General features: G+C 45.0%; 1 protein-coding gene across 1 annotated transcript in view; it reads left to right on the top strand.

The window, feature by feature from the left end:
- LOC119391907 (protein GPR107) overlaps positions 1-17,073 on the top strand; it is a 72,238-nt gene extending 55,165 nt beyond the window's left edge. Inside the window, exons 12-16 of the mRNA XM_037659560.2 lie at positions 1,141-1,271; positions 5,239-5,332; positions 7,430-7,477; positions 12,855-13,009; positions 15,590-17,073. Of these exons, the coding sequence (XP_037515488.1) occupies positions 1,141-1,271; positions 5,239-5,332; positions 7,430-7,477; positions 12,855-13,009; positions 15,590-15,704 (543 nt within the window). The 3' untranslated portion in view covers positions 15,705-17,073. The remainder of the gene's footprint in view (positions 1-1,140; positions 1,272-5,238; positions 5,333-7,429; positions 7,478-12,854; positions 13,010-15,589) is intronic.
- The last annotated feature ends 562 nt before the right edge of the window (positions 17,074-17,635 follow it).

The following is a 17,635-nucleotide window of genomic DNA, read 5'->3' as shown; positions in this document are numbered from 1 at the left end:
CGAATAAACGGTTGGCGACTGCACACTAAAGGAATCAAAGACTCTGGTTACTAAATTTAGGAACATTCTGTGAACAAAAACAATCCATACGAGTTAATGTACATTAAAATAATAGTAGAATCTTGATGGTACACAGTAGTAGGACCTACCGTATTTACACGATTGTAGGTCGACCCATTTTACCTAAATTTGAAATCCAAAGTTGGTGGGTCGACTTACAGTCGAAACAGAAATTTGTAGTGCAAGTTACGGTGGGACAAACGAGAAATCAGGGATGCTGTGGCATAGTTACAACATTAAGTTTCCGTTCAGGCTTTACCTGTAACACATAGCGTATTTTCTCGCGTGTAACCCGCACTTTAAGCAACGATTCGCGTAAATTTAAAAAAATGATCTCGCGTACTGCCACGAAGCTAGCTTCCCTGCATAGCAGTGAAGCACTGCCGTGAAGCCATTCTTGTAGTGCGCTACCGGTGGACACGGACCAAGAAACAAGGAAAAACAACACAAGATGATGCGCAACAAGAATGAATCTGTACCAACTAGCCCCTGTTGCCGCCCTATTAGCCGTGAAGCCACCTTTGCATACCAAAAATTCGCGTCTTGATATTACAAAACACGTTGCGGGGCTAGTCGAAGATACATTTGTACTTACAATATTCCAGCGCAGCGAGGACAGGACAGAGAATTGTGTCAGGACGGGTGGTGACTCCAACTATGAAGTTGGTCAACGTGTAGTCATTCCAGCGACTACGTAACTATATTTCCTTCATGAAATGCGCTCACACGTTTTCTCTTTTCTTTTTGCCGTGCTATTTGGGGGGGGGGGGGGGTCGACCTACATTCGAGTCGACTTACAATCGTGTAAATACGGTAGATAGCGAAGAATGTGAAAGAAATCGATTGCCTGGAAACATTTGTTTCAGCATCTGCATTGCCTAATCTATGTCATATAACAAGGACTTTCCTGTCAACTCACTCTGTAGTGCCTAAAAAAAATCGTTTTGGCATACCAAGGTTTTACTGTATGTAGGCGTGCATTGCAGATGCGTGTTGCCACAAGAAAGCTTTTCAGGCTTGCCACTGCTTTGCTAATGCAATGCAAGAAGTGTTCCTTAAGCCACATCTGACGTATTGCAGCTGCTGGCCAACGTGGCCCAGATCATCATGGAGGAGAGTGAGGAGGGGGAATCCCAGCACACCACATGGCGAGAGGTGTTCATCCTAGTGGACCTCCTGTGCTGCGGAGCCATTCTCTTCCCTGTCGTCTGGTCTGTTCTTCTGCCGTGTCCCATTCTGAGTGACCCTGCACAATTTTTTTTTTTGTTGGGGTGGGATGGGGGGAAGGTATTCAAAGCTAATTTAGACCCTCACAACAATGACAGTCGTGCAGCATGTTTTGCCTTTCTTTCACTTGCAAAGAGAAGCACATCCCAGCAGCATAGTTGGAGCAACAATATGCCATGAAACTCGTCTGTTCCACTGGGTACATTGAATACAAAGAAAAAATCCCAGATTGACAAGCAGTCGTTTTTATTTACTTTACACTATTGACAAAATTATACTACTGTATTAGAAAATGTGCATGGGTGCCTTTGCGAGCTGAGAGTTTCTCTTAATAATATGTAGAGTTTATTGTATATTATGTTAATCATAACTTTTAAACACTTTAAAGTAGGAGCTGAAACTTCACTGTCATAGAGTCAAGTACACTTTGTTGAAGTCACACCATCGCATGCCAAAGAGGAAAAGTCATTTGAGATTAGAGAATGGGTCCTGTTTCAGTACTCAACATTGCACTTAGGGGTTATGTAGCTGAACGTGTCTGCTTGCAGCACAGCGAGAGCTAGTGAAACATCATGGAAATTAGCATATGCGTTGCAGCTCTGTTGTTGCTGAATATCCCTGACTGGTTTCCCCGCAGTCACAGCCAAGCAAACTAGAACCGGTATCTTGTAGCAATGTGTTATGCTTGATCCTATGCTGGTGTTATCATCTACTGCGCATGGCCACCTGATCCTGTTAACGCGGGCAGGCTGCCGGTCTGACCACTTGCCTAGAGCAAAAAGCGTGAAAAAACATTAGTATTGGAAAAGGTATTGCTACAAAATACCAGTCTAGGCTTCTCCCATGGTTTTCCTGTGCATGCGGCAGGCCACACCTGTATATTTGATCTAGCAGCTGTGGTTTGTAGCATGCACATGTTGACATACTTTTACCAAAACTGTTGTCTGGTACAACTTTAGAAGAGAAGGAGAGAGAGAGAGAACAACTTTATGGAAATGCCTGCAGAGAAGGCAGTGACATTTCGTCCTCAAAGGCAGGTGAATGTGAGCCTTCACCAATACGTGTGCACTCTAGACTGACGTCATGAGCCGAATGGCCGGTGATTCCACCATGCTTCTCATGAGCGGGACTACTTTGGTCATGAAGGCAATCGGCTGCACACTTCGGTCATCTGGGCAGGGCCTCATTCTGCCTTCTTAACCCTTTCAGACACCACCGATGAAGAAAATGCGTCAAATGGACACAATGTTATTTCAAGGCACTCGATATTATATATTGAAACGAAAATAATGTCGTAATATGTTCATCTATATGTGTTATAGTAATCATTCCTAATTACTTTGTAATTAAATATCTATTTATTCTGAAGCCATTTATGCTGTTTTTGCATAAATAGAATGAAATCTCTGGATAGAATTAGAGTGCAAATTCGTTTTCGGTAGGGATGGGCGAATAGCAAATTTGAGGTTCGAAGCGAATCCAAAGCGAATAGTGATTTGGTCGAATAATATCGAATCGAATAGTTCGAATAGTATATAGTGCATATTAATATGAAAAATGAGCGTTTTTGTCATGACCCTTGCACAATATTTTTAAGGATTGAAACTAGGTATGAGCGAATGTCACTTTTTTTGGTTTGAAATGAAGTGGAAGCAACCTTGAATAGTATCAAGATTTGAATAGCAGTAAGGTGCAGGTTAGAAGTGGTACAATATGTTACAATTTAAAAATTACTATACTTAGTGCATATAAGCCCATATAACACGATTTAAACTTAAAAAAAAAAAAATGTACACTTAACCTTAAAGTGTGGCTTCGCGGCAGTGCAGATTTCTTCTGTAAAGGTGGTTTCACGGTACAGCAACCTGACGCTGCAGTGAAACCACCTTTACAGGGGGTTATGTGCGCTCAAACATTTATATATTCGTTCATTTGAAATACTATAAATTCGTATCGAAGCGAATTCGAATACTGTAATATTCGTTTGAATATTCGAAACACCCGAATATTTGCCCATCCCTAGTTTTCGGTTATGTCCATGTTGAACAAAGAAAAATTATACTTTTGATGTGGATCGCTGAAAACGCCACGTCGAATGACTCGTAAAATATGGTAGTGCCTTCAGCAAAGCGATCATATGCAACAGTACACTGCAAAATAAAGTAAATGAAGGCAAATTTGTTTTGCAGGAGGTTCAATTCATCCAAAGCTCAATGTATTGTGCTCTTTCTCAGTCCCTAGTCAATACTAATAGCAAAAACAAATGGTGTACTCAGTTGTGTACATAGCATCCCAAAGGGTTAAGCTCTATCCAACTATAAGCAGAAAGCACATTCATGGGAAAATTTTGTCGTGCCATACTATGTTAAATTTGCAATGTGGCTGGCAGCACAATGTTGCCATGCAGCTAAGCATCGGTATAGCTGGCAAAAGCAGTTCTCATACTCCACAAATGTGAAATTAGTCTGTTCCTGAAGCCGCTATTAGTGACGCTACAAGATTGCATCAAGATTGCATTCATAGTCATTCACAAACTGCTAACAGATCCGTGCACTGATTGTATGAAACAGACCTGCAAAACTCATAGCTTAGTGACATTAAACTGCATGGCATCGCATGCAACCTACAGGTTGCCATAAGCAATAACAGACAGTTTGTTTCTGTAGATGATTGGCAACACCTTTGCCACTAGACACAGCTTGGAGTTTTGGTGTTCATAAAAGCTTTTCATGATTTAATGGTTCATTGCCACAAACTGCAGTCCATGAGGATCAAGACGAGATGTGGCAAATAGGCAAAAGAATAAGCTTAATACATGAGTGTGAGTTCCCCATTTAAGCATCTCTTTCTAGACACTCTGCCTCCACCTCAATTGGAAGGGGATGTGCAAATCATCCATCTGTTGCTTTTTATTGTGTAATAGAACTGGAGAGAGCGTTTTGTGCTCTTGACAGTTTTTGTTCAAGCACTGAAAACACTTGCATGTGACCTTCTTGGCTGACTAATTTCCGCATCTAATCCTTAAACCCGGAGGCCTGTGAACTTCACCATCAGTGGCACACAAGTGAACAAATTGTACTGTACAAAAAGTATGGTGTATTGCATGTGCACGACACATACTTTTATTACTTCTCTTAATTTTGCATATTACTTTGTGCGATTCATACTTCACTGAGTAACTTGATTGATTGTAATCGTTACCATTCAATCAATGCCTTAGATATCTCTTTTTGTTCTTTGAACCATGATAAGGCTCTAATGTTTTTTCTCTGATTGATCAATGCAATTCTTGCCTTGGTTTGCAGCAGCATGTATATTTTGTGGCACATCTGAGTTGTGAGCAGTTTGGATGATGCAAATTAGTTTATATGATTGTGGGAGCGGCTTTTGACATCATGTGGAAGAATTACCCATGTTCAGTGCTCTTTGAGTGAGTGCACTTAAGCTCACTGAGTGTCACTTTGGTGACACTGCTACGTGAGAAAGAGAAGTGTACTTTGGAAATGATGGTAAGGTGATAGGGTGGGTCAGTAACACAACAAATATTTTTTATTTTAGGCAATATTCCTTATAAACAGCCTTCTGAATAAACTTTAGGTACAAATGGAGTGGATGTGGCCATTGCACGGCACGTGCCCTGGCATGTCCATGGCAGCTCTGGCCGTAAACTGCCTGAGGATGAGAATGGTAAACTAGCATCTTTTGTAGTACACAAGGTTTTAATGCATAACAATATCCCTAATAACAAAAAGAATGGTTTAAATTTACTACCAACTTAGTTTTTAATATATTACTGTACTTATTTTTTGAGCCACTGCTACCAAGGCCTCACATTTTGACACAGCGAAGTGAGTTAGGCAAGTGCACTCACCACCGTGTGCATGTTTAGTTGTATATTGTGACAGCAATTACGTGAAAACTGCTACTTTTGGGCTGGTTTTATTCGTGCAGGTCTATTAGGCATCTGCAGGAGGCATCGCAAACAGATGGCAAGGCAGCTATCAACCTGGAGAAACTCAAACTGTTCAGACACTTTTATGTCATGGTGAGACTGCCTACCTCTGTGTTTGTGTGATGGGGGTGTCTAAAAGTGCCTGGTGTAGATTACTGTTTTGCCACATGCACTTCTTTTTCTATTTTTATGTAACCAGCCCGTTACACGTGTAACCACTGCCTTGTGCAGGTTGCACTGGAATGTCTCAGAACGTTCCCGATTATTTTAGAATCTTCCGATAAGATTGTGCGCACAACATTCTGTAAATAATGTGGCCACCAGCGATAATGCTGGAATCTTCAATGCCACTTGTATAAATGCCGACCCACCTCAGATTACTGACGACTGACGTCTGTGCTTGCCGCTTTCGCAGCACTTTGAGTGTTGCTTCTTTTACTCGGCACAAGTTCGCCCAATAAAGCATTTCATTTTTACCGGTTGCGTTTTGCTTTCTTCACTTTACCAACCACGTGACATCTGGTGGAGGTGATGGTTCTTTCATGTTCCGGACGCCCATGAAAAGCCGTGAACCCAGCCCAAGCCATGAAGAAGAGCATGCCAAAACCAACCCGACTCATCGAGTTAGACGAAGGCAGCAAGGACTACCACCAGAATATGGACCCCTGCACGATAAGACAAGGACTACAACGATGAAGACAACAGCCACAATGATGAAGACAACAGCCACAATGATGGCCGCCGTGTCGCCTGCAACAGTCGTAATGCATCAGCTCAGGGAGCCGCCAACTTTCCACAGATCACCTTGTGAAGACGCTGAAAGTTGGCTCGAAACGTACGATTGGGCTTCCCAATTCAACAACTGGGACTGCGATGCGAAGCTTTGCCACGTCTATATCGCACTTTAGAGTGGCGCCAGGACGTGGTTCGAGAACCGAGAGCCCATGCTAACAACCTGGGACCTCTTCCACACTGCCTTCCTTGGTACATTTACGAGCGTCATCCTCAAAGAAAGGGCCGAAACCCTGTTGGAGACCTATGTACGACTTCTGAACAAGAATATTATGATGTAGACTGAGGAAATAACCAGACTTTTTCGCCATACCAATGTCGACATGCCTGACGAGAAGAAGGTTCATTTCCTCATGCGAGGGGTGAAGAAGGAGCTCTTCATGAGACTGATGAGAAACCCACTCAAGACCGTAGCAGAATTTCTCTTGGAGGCGACTACGATTGAAATGCGCACCTGACAATTCAATCACTGCTTTATGCCTGACTGTGCAGAAATTCAAGGACTCTGCTCCGATGATTTGCGCGAGACCATCAGAATGATCGTGCAGGAGGAGCTATGAAAAATGTTGCAGTCACAGCCATCAGTGGATTTGATTGCTAACAGCGTACGTGAGGAAATTCAGCAATCCCTCCGAGTTCCTGAACCAGCGCAGCCTGAGCCACAAGTGATGAGCTATGCTGCTGCAGTCCCCCATAACACTTCCCCTCCGCGCCTGCGTCGAGACTCTGCACTGCCGCAGTACCATCGCTAAACACCTCCACCGCTGCCGACACCGTACCGTTCACCTATTGGCCAGCACTGCGCACCAAAGAAAACTGGCATTTGGTGTGCCCCTGACCACCTCCCGCTCTGCCACCACCATAGGTCGGCAAACTCGTTCATGAGTCGACTCACTCAGTCTCAGATCGAGCTAAGTCCTAGTCTTAGTGAGTCCAGTTGAAAAAAAGTTTTGTGACTCTGAGTTCAAGTGAGTCCGGTTGAGGAAAATTTTGGTGAGTGAGTCCAAGAAGTGCAAAATATATTTCTTGAGTGAGTCTGAGTGAGCTCGACATTTTTTGCTGACCTATAGTTCTACCTACTAAAATACGGTCAGCCTTATGTCGACTCGCGTTTATGCTCATGTCTACTCACACATACTTTAATGCACTGCGTTCATATGCCAGCTCAATACTTATTGATCAGAGGCATGAGTTATGGAGGGGGGATGGAGGGGGATGCATTGCAACCATTGATAACTCGTATTCGAGGTGCACGTTAAGAACCCCTTAATTTCTGCCTTGAACGTACATTTTTAGGCACAAAAAAAAAGTTACTATAAATCTTTGCCCATTTCGCACAAGCTGACAAATATGTTGTTCTGATACCTCTCTCTTACCGATGTCATTCTCTTCCTGCAGATTGTGTGCTACATCTACTTCACCAGGATAATCGTGTTTCTGCTGAAGGTGAGCAAAAAAATGTTGTGTGGTCTTAATTTTTAGCCCGAACAGCATATTGAGAGGCACATTGCAACTGCAGTGTTATCATCTTACAATATCTGGTATGTTATTATAGTTGGCAGTGCCATAGTATAGCTACTGGCATCATTTTTATAACACGGTAGGATCGATGTTGTACTAGTTGGGTACATAGCTGAATATTAACGGTGTAAGGCACAAGGGTTAAGCTGTGGAAGAAAAAAAAAAGAGGGCAGAGAGAGAGCACCTCTTTCTGTCCTCTCTTTTTTCTTCCATAGTTTAACCCTTGCATCTTACACCTTTAATTGTTTATAGCACGACTCATGATGCGGCCCACAGCATACTTCACAGTTCATACTGCAGCCCATGCGGAAGAGTATTGCTGTATTCACTCTCAGCATAACGATCGCACGCTCGAATTTTGGCATCAAGATTTGATATTACAATTTCTTTTCACCAAAGTACAGTCAACTGCCGATTTTTCGGACGACGATTTGCCGGACATGCTCGAAAATTCGGACGCTTTCGCGGCACCGTCACCAGCCCCATAGACTTCAATGTATTAGAACGTCCAAAATTTCGGACGCTGAAGCTATTCCGCATCCGATTTTTTGGACTTTCTGGCCAAATTGCAGGTCCGAAATGCATTATTTGAAGCCCCCACCTCTGCCGCGTCTACTGTCTCATAGGTTCGAACCAGCGCTTTCACGAGTCGATCTGTTTGAGACAGTAGCAAAGTCCGAAAGTCAGCTTTGCCGCAATGCCGAAGCGTTATGGGGTGAAGCAGACCAGAAATTCAAAGGGGCCGCTATCGCGGCACCGTGCGGCAATGTTACGGATAAGCAGCGGAAATGCACGGAGGCATGATGGCGGCAGCTGGCAAACGCGCCAGTACGGCTTAATCGCTGATAGCCCTTACGATAAGCATCTTCAGTTAACTGCTCAGTAGGGCACGTGGGCTAGCGCAGTTGCATGCGTACTGCGCGCATTTAATAGGCGAGCACCCAAATGCGCCGCGCTGCCATTCCTGCTGCCTCTTTGTGCGAGACCACTAAGTGCACCGCATAGACACGTTGCCTTCACGGACGAAACCAGCTCGCCATTGCCGCGCCCGTGTGCGGTCAGGAACTAAGGGCGCATCACGAACCCTTTCATCATAAATGCGTGCGTACGATACAGCAACAGTAAAGTGACGGCGTCAGCTTAGTTGGCGATGTGCTGCACACAACTAGAAACGATCGGCTTGACACGGCAGCAAATTCTGCGTATCGGCAGCGATTCAGCGATCTGTGTGCGCATGTTTACATGTGCATACGCATCGGGGAAAGCCGGACGAGTCGTCCGCTCCTCCGCCACAGTCTTTGTGTTCTGCGTCATCGTTTACAAACGCTTCATGCGAGATAGCCGTAATCTATTCCGCGCTTTGCTGTTATCAGCGGTGCTCATCACGAGATGCAAAAGTGGCGGTTGGCACGTACGTAGTTAAGTGGGGTTTGCGGCAGGTATCGAATGTATTTGCGAGAGCCTGGGCGCGCACCAAAATGCCTGATAATTGTAGTGGGAGGCATTAAAGCTATTACGGACGTGGCTGTGGCGATTTGACCACTTGAGCAGAATAAAAAAGCATGAACTTGTTTTTTCGGACTGCCCGATTTTTCGGATGATTTCGCGGTCCCTAGGGAGTCAGAAAAATCGGCAGTTGACTGTAGTAATTGCACTTCAAGCTGCCTCATCAATTGGAAATGTCACTGGAAACGATGCCTCAACGATTGGAAATGGCACTGGCAAGGCCATTATGCTAGGCAGCTGCTGAGCCCAGTGAGATTACATGCACCGTATCACAAAACGGGCCGTAGATGTCAAGAAACCGTGACCACGCAGAGAGGCCAAGAGTGTGTGCCAGTGCATCATCTGTGTTCTCTTAAGTAAAATGGTGCTTGCACATTGGCTGTGTCATCATATGTATAGTGCGCAACTCGACAATACAGTGTGTCGCTTTGCTGTTGCTAAATTGAAGACACAGTGTGTATGGGATTGTACAGTGCATTAGACTTTTTTCATTCTGGCACGACCGGATCACCCGCTCATCTGATACTCACAATAACCACCTCCTTTTTGTTCGCCGTATAATCAGATAAGGGCTGCACTTTGTTTTTTGTAGGAGATTTGCAGTTTCAAACTTTTTAAAGTGAGTGTCATTTGGTCTTTGTTTAACAGGGTTTGTTGCTGTCCTTGAAACCCTTGAAAACCCTGGAATTTTAAAATAGCATTTTCAAGGCCTGAAAGCCCAAATTTTTTTAGGTCCTTAAATGTCCTTGAATTTCGTAATACACTTTTGTTCAGTCGGTCATTAGCAATTGCTTTTTTAATAGGCCTGTGCGTATATTCGAGTGCATATTACAGTTGTCAGGTTCGCTTCGATATTAATTTAAAATTTGGAAGTATTTGAAACAAACGAATGAACGTACAGTCGAACCCGGGTATATCGAACTCGCCAAAAAACGTTTATTAGTTCGATATATGGCATAATTCGATATAGGCCCGCTATAGGATTTGATGACACAAAGGCACATGCCAATAAGAAAAGCACTTTATTAATATGGTGGCTTACTTGCGTGCCCTACTTTGGAACAAAATAGTCTTGGATTTTCTGTTTCAACGACTTCGCTGCCTGGGTCAGCACGCACGCCTCCACGTTGTCAGAGTCGGAGCAGCTGAGGCCGCAACCTTCCATATTCACGCAATAGCACCGGACCAACGCAAGTGCACTAATTCCTTCGGAGAATGTAGGTAACAGGCCATCGTCAATTTCCTTATTGCTGTCGCTTTGGCTCATGGTCGGCACAACGTATGCAACATAGTCCTCATCTTGTAGCTGCCATATGATGGTGACATCATCGTCTGCACTGACGAACTCGTTGAATGTCGATCCGTTGATAGCACCCGGGAACTCTGCCAGCTGGCTGCAAACTTTGGCGGAAACATCTGCGGTGTCAGCTACGGAGGCATGCGGAAGCCGGCATGCCTAAAGCAGTTGGAACCTCCTTGGAATCTTGTACGTGGTGGCGACGTCGAACTTCTTCTCACCGCGCTCGACTCGATTTATGACATCGAGTTTCGCAGCAAACGGCAAATTCTGCCTCCTTGCACAAGCCATGACGACAGCGCGCCAAGAAAGATCACAGAGCACCAACAGGCAACACCACCAGCATGGACCACGCTGAATGAGGACCCGAGGAAAAGAGGCACCAGCAGGCACGCAAGCATAAAGAAAGAAAAAATGGCGCTCACTTGTACCGCCTTCGCGCCTCGGAGAAAGCACGACGGCCTCTGATTGGCTGTAAGCGCAGCGAGCAGGCCAGGATCATTTTTTGGAGGGGGGTGTTCGCCCGTGCACAGCCGGGTCTAAACCACTTTTTCTAGGGTGGCGCCGGCAGTTTTGCCCGCCACCGCGAGGGAAAGCCAACTTGCTGGGGCACTTTTGAGGCATATGGAGTTTGATATATCGGTTGTCGTTGCTATTTTCGTTCGATGTAACAGTAACTTTTGCTATATATTCTCAATGTAAATTTACCGTGCTTAGAAATTGTTCGATATACGGGATAATTTGATATAAACGGGTTCGATATAGTCGGGCTCGACTGTATTCTGCTGCATGTAGCCCACCTAAAAGATGGCTTCACTGCAGCATGAGGCTGCTTTGCTTTGAAACCACCTTTTCAGGGGAAATCTGCACCACAGCAAAGACGCACTTCTGCAGAAGGTCTTTTTTAACACGACAGCATTAGAGCTCGTTTTGTAGAAATTCCGGTGTCGGTGTCATTAGTTATGAGCGAAAAATCAGCGTTTTTCGTGAGCAAAAATTCTGCTTTAATGCAAAAGCAATAGACAATAAAAATCTTCAGTCCGAGTAGGATTCGAACCCAGGCCTTCTGCGTGACGAGCAGGTGTTCTACCACAGAGCCACGCCAGAGCTTGTAACCATTCCGGAAAAAAATGCAATACGAATGTCACACAGTGCGAGGAGTCTCCCGAACGCATGTAATATTGCGTGGAAGAAGCATAGAATGGCACCAGGCGTCAAAACATGTGAATTTCGCAACAAGTGAGTGGTTTAAAGGCCCACCTGTTACAAAGTGCTCAGGAATAATTCATTATTATCAGCAACAGCATTGACAAAGTGTGCAGCTGCAGAGGGCATGTGTTGCCTTACAGACGCGCAGTGTGTACTTCATTAATTCGCAAAAGGAACAATTATGGGGTAGCGGGCACTACACACTGTACTTGCGGTAGTCGTTCTAGGACAGTTTGAAATGGCCAGTCTTATGCACACAGACATTCCTTTCTTTGTGGCACGGTTGAGGTGTCCACCGAGAAGTGAAGCCAGGCCAGCGATTGAGAAGACAATGCGAATGGGACCCAATCATGCTACTGTGTTACACTCTTGAAAGTGAAGCTGAAGCATCCTCCAAGTTTTTTCAACTTTTTTTCTTGCCATTTTTTTTTTTATGCAGCCATCATAGGAGAGGAGGGGAGGAATGGAAAGTTGAAACTTTTCGAGCTTTTGAATGACACCAATATGGTGGGAAATACAAAATAGCCCCGTGAACTCTGCTGTTTTTGTGTGATTTTGAGCTCCTTTCTCGTCGCCTGCGCTAAGTTGCTTTTTCGGGCAAGGTGCGTTTTCAGCTAGATTGTTTACAGAGATAGTAGAAAGTCTGCTTAGGCGTATAGCTTGTGAGGGGCGTGAGAGACTGTGAAGCTGTGAAGTTTACTTACTCATTTAGAGATGACGCGTAATGTAATGAGAAAATGCGCGCGTGGATGAACCACGAAAGAACTTTGTCGAGCAGTACTCGACCACAAGCCGCTGCAGTCATGTTGCTTTGTCAGGAGGGGCCCGACAACGGACCGCAAAGTGTTAAAATATGCCCTTGAAAAACACTTTTTGGGGCCTTTGAAAGTCCTTAAAATATTTGCCTTCAAATCCTGTAGGAACCTTGAAAGGAGAAAGAGTGGTATTTTTTGCAATATCTGGCTGTGAATGTGAAAAGTAATGGAGAGAAGGTACATCTGTCTTATCAGAATGGCCTCCTGCAGCCCCTCTCAAAGGTGTGTAATAAACTCCAGACTGTCGGAACAATTAGACCTGACATTCAACACCTCAGTGGTTGGCCAACAGGTGTCAGGCTTTAACACTGATAAAGTAATCGTGCTTGTTAATAACATAGTAGGATATAGAAATGCAACACTGTGTGTCATATGGCTTGTATTTCATTCCGGCCTGACAGAAGTGATGCCTTGCAATGCTACTGCGTCTTCTGTTGGTTAACGATTTGAAGATGAGACCTTTATGGCCATGCAGATCACAGTGCCCTTCCGGTATGAGTGGCTGGACGAGTTGTTCCGCGAGGGGGCCACGCTCATCTTCTTCGTGCTGACCGGCTACAAGTTCCGGCCCACACAGTCCAACCCCTACTTCCGCCTCTCCCAGGATGATGAGGAGGAAATGGAGGAAGTGTGAGCATCGCATTTGTGTTTTACACTTTATTCTTGGCATCTACAGTTTGTGTTTCTAGTCAGGGGTGGAAGCGCTGCGCCATTTGCGCCACGCTGCGCCAATCCGCTTCTGCTGCGCCATCCTGCTCCAAAACGCATTATTGCGCCGAAACTGCTCCCAAGCGGTCTTTGGTGCACGGCCTCCGCGATGGGCTCCAGTGCGCTTCCGGAACCGATCACCGAGGCTACGTTTGGTGCCTTTATGTGCCGCTGTCATCCGTGTCATGGCACGCCTATGCGAGCTTATATCATCATCACATCACTTGGCGCGCTCTCGTGACGTTGTCGAAGGCACAAAAAAGCTAGCGAGCCTGTACAGGAGCTAGCTACAAGAAAGTGAGTTGTGCGGCCATATTTCGATTGTGACTCCGGCGGCAATGGAGCTTTCTGGTGCGCTGCGCGCACGAGGCGGTTGCGGTTATCGTGGCCTGGGATTGCGAACATGAACAAAAGTAACTGCGTTGACGCTTCATAATTGTCGAAAAGGTTCTATTTACTGCGAATACTTAATTTGATGTAAAGCCATGAGGGTAGTGCGAGCAGCCGCCGCGGACGTAAACGCGCGACCATTATTTAGAAACTTTGCATTAAGCAAACCGCTGTATTCGCAATGCCCATAGAGTGTCGCGCCGCCAAGCGGAATTCAGGAGCGTCCTCTCGAGGAGGGTTAGTAGACGATAAAATGGCAGCACTACGCAGTCGCTCCCTTGTTCGGCTGTGCTAAGCTCAGTGTTAACGCGTTGGCAAGGAAGGAACACTACGACTTTGCATGTTCCCTGCATCAGTGAACAAACCGGGCCTTCCGTGACACGAGAAATCTGATTCGTTCTTGCGAGACGCGAAGTTTTCGTGAAAATACGTGGCAACTCGCGCTTTCAATGCTGCTAGCCCACAGCGTACGCATACTATCAGCTTCGCGAGGCTTTCTCTAGCCACGTAAGTTAGTTAAATGATATCGTCTGACATATTCAGTTGAAGCTCATCCTGTTTTACTTGCATATAGCATTGGTCAGTGTTTCTTGTAGTGCATGAATCTCATAACACTGTACGCGGGAGGTCGCGCGGGCTCGCGATGTGCTCTTGTAAAACTGAGCGATCTCTAGTTGTCGATACATTAAAATAGGGCCTCTATCCTTCGTCAGCAAAGCGCTGTTACTAATTGTGCGAGCGACGTTTCAATCATTCGAGGACGCGTCTGCTCCACGCCTTTCGTGGAGCGAACGCTTTCCACACCGTCCTTCGCCAGTGTGTTGGTTTCATAGCCAGCGCTGCGCCGCTTGGTTTTGTAAGTTTGTTGATTAAGAAGTTGAAATACCTCCAGCCACAAATTCTTGGAGGGAACCCGACGTTTCGAGACCGGCTTGGTCTCTTCTTCAGGGGAGACTGTGCTGATCAGGGGGGCTTCGTCGCAGCTTGTTTTTGGCTCCGCCTTTCTCTTTCCCTCACGTTCCGGAGGCCGTGCACGTAGATCGGAGGCATTGTTCCGAGGGACCGGTTCACATTCGCAGGTGTGTTCTGGATGTGCCACGACTCGAGTAAGAGCCTCCTTCCCAGATTCCTTTCCGTTTCTATGATGGAAGCGCCCTCGAAGTCAATTCTGTGGTCGTGCTTCTCGCAATGCTCTGCAAGGGCACTGCGTTGTATTTCCATCTTTCGGACGTCGTTTTTGTGTTGGCGCATTCTTTCTGGGAAGCACTTACTCTCGCCTATGTAGCTCGCTGGACAGTCAGCACATGACACTTTGTAGACCACGCCCTGGTGTTGCTCCCGGGATGGTCGATCTTTCGGCCGCGGTAGTAAGCGAGCATATATATATATATATATATATATATATATATATATATATATATATATATATATATATATATATATATAATTTGTGTTAAGTGTGGTTGGTTCATCAGTATTAAATGTTTTCAAAAATCGTTGGAATTTCTTGTGTTTACCAGAAATAAAAAAGAACAATGATATTTGATCATAGAATTCTGCTCCAAAACTAACTTGCATTGCTCCAAAACACACATTTTGGTGCTCCAAAGCTGCTCCAAAACAGCATTATTCCTGCTCCCTGAGCTGCTCCAAAACACTCAAGTCCGCTTCCACCCCTGCTAGTGCAAATCACTGCTACCATTTGTAGGAAACAAGCAGGTCACTGCTTTCCGAATCACGTTTTGTTTTTTTCCAGAATTTTCTAGGGACGTTTTGTTTTTACTTTGGTGAGTGACCTGGGCTGGTATTTTGTAGCAATGCCATTTGCGATGCTCATGCCATTTCATGCTCTTCGTGTTTGGCCATTGGTCAGTGGCCAAGCATGAAGAGCATGAAAACAGTGGCATTGGAAATGGCATCGCTACAAAATACCAGCCCTGCTTTTTCCCAAACATTTGATTTTACCTGACAAAAGAGCATTCAGTTAACATATTCTTGACTGCTGTCTGGTAAAGAGTATGTAAAGGCTTTTGACGTCACAATTGCAATTCAGAAGCGTGGAGTTTTTTTTTTGCTACGTTCAAATAAGTGCACCCATGTTTTTCACTGCAGGCTGACTCAAACTGGGCTGACGGAGAATGTGTCCAAAACGCTGCGCAACCGGGACATTCACGATGAGAAGGGCACCACGGCCACCAAACGCGAGAGCAGCCATGAGTACGACTGAGAAGGACAGGGGTGTCCCACCCTCAACCGACACACATGCAAGCGTGCACTTTGCCACTGGTTGTGCGAGCGAGCCAGGCCAGCCTCTCCCGATACAAATCTTTTGGTGTCCCACTGACTGCATTCTGAACCCAATTCTCTTCGTTCCTCTTCTCCCTCTCTCGTTTCCTATCGTGTTTCTTCAAGACAACACGTGTCGCAGCACTTTTTTTTTTTCTTGGCATTCGTGTTTGTAGTTATCATGTCTGTGTTGCCTGCTAGGTGTGTCACTTTCATCATTCCTAATTCTGCATCACACTCATCAGCTCAGTGTTACGAGCAAAAAGGAGTCCAGTGTGAAAGTCCACATGCACGTGAAAAAACTCACGCATGTGAGGCACACTTTATCCTCCCCTTACTTTTTTGCAGGGGCTTCTTTTTTTTTTTTCATTATTATCAATAATATTATTGTTGCCCCTAAGTGTTATGTGCTACGAATGCATGTTTAATGTTTATGCACTTACTGCATCGTGCAGTATCCTGTTGTTTTTTTCCTTTCTCTTCCTAACTGTTGTATCTTTAGACGAGGTTGCTGTATTATATGCAGTTGAGGCGTTAACGTTGCAGCTTCCTAGTATATGTTGGCTACGCATTCGATGCTGGTGTTGCTGTAGTCTTTTTTTTTTTCCCCGCTCTTTCTCCGTGCCTTCCTTGTTTTCTTATGTTAGTGTATTGCACTCATACGGTGCATGGTACGTACATATTATAATTTATGGTGCAAAGAAAATTGGTAGGTCCTTGTAACACATCTTTGTTTGGTGCCCCTCATCTGTCGAGCCAGCCAGTGTTAGAGGAATGCTTTTATATATATATATGTGTATATGATATGTATATGTATATGATATATATAGCACAAGGCTAGACATGCTGCCTAGCGCCACATCTGCCTAGTCATGGGCACCAGTGCTAGATGGAGGATCTCACACTCCCTTTGTGCTTTGATCTGCGTTGAGTTTACAGACGATTTCAAATAAAGTACACAATTGAAACTACTGTGTTTCCTCCTGCAACATTGGGCACTCTTCAGTTGAATGTTTGGTAGTTACTGACGAGTGGTTTTGCTGCATTTGGAGCATTTGACGCACCTCACTGAAAAATTACGCATTTTCTTGAGAAATTTTAGTAATGTTGATGCACACCATTGCACAAGAGCATGTGCTATATCCCTGGTGTAGCATCTTGCTCAACAGCTACAGTTCAGTGTTTATTGAAAGCTTTATATGGCTCATGAGTGAAAAAATCCGGCGCCCGCTGTAGGTGTGAACATGAATTGTATCAAAAGTCAGGTGGGCTGATCCCGTAGGTAGTACAACTCCGAGTGATGTGCAGAAAGCTTCATGGGGGAGGGGGGGGGGGGGGAATAAGCTAATGTAGTAATAGTATGCCAAGTGATAGAAGTGATAATTATTGCATAGAATGAATCAAATGTGTATGAAAAGTGACTCAGATGTTCAAGTGAATTGAAGTACTAGTAAGGGTATGCAAGCTAATCGCAGTGAATTAATAGTGAGTCAAATGTTGAAGTCAATAAAGTGAGTCAAGTGTAGTTTAATGGGTGTCTCGTGAGAGCATAGGGTTTTGCCTATGCTGTCCTTGGCATTGGCCAAAGGGAACGTAGATTTTTTTTCATTCAGTGGAATAAGGTGACGGAGAACTTAATGGACTTAATTTTTTTCATTCCGACACACTATAGAGCAGTGGTTCTCAGCCACGGATGTTTCAGGGACCCCTTGTGGACCGGTGGAAGTGGTTGGGGGACCCCTTGCAGCGAGTGAAAGTGGGGGTCATAAATTAACGCGACATGCAGCATGAAATAGGTGCCTTTTATTTCTACCTGACAAAGAACAGTCAAACTAAAGCACCACGCCAATTCGATCTCAACAGCGTGCCAAT

This window comes from Rhipicephalus sanguineus, chromosome 1, assembly GCF_013339695.2.
Source record: "Rhipicephalus sanguineus isolate Rsan-2018 chromosome 1, BIME_Rsan_1.4, whole genome shotgun sequence".
In the NCBI taxonomy this organism is placed as follows: Eukaryota; Metazoa; Arthropoda; class Arachnida; order Ixodida; family Ixodidae; genus Rhipicephalus; species Rhipicephalus sanguineus.
This window is presented reverse-complemented; position numbering and strand designations above follow the sequence as displayed.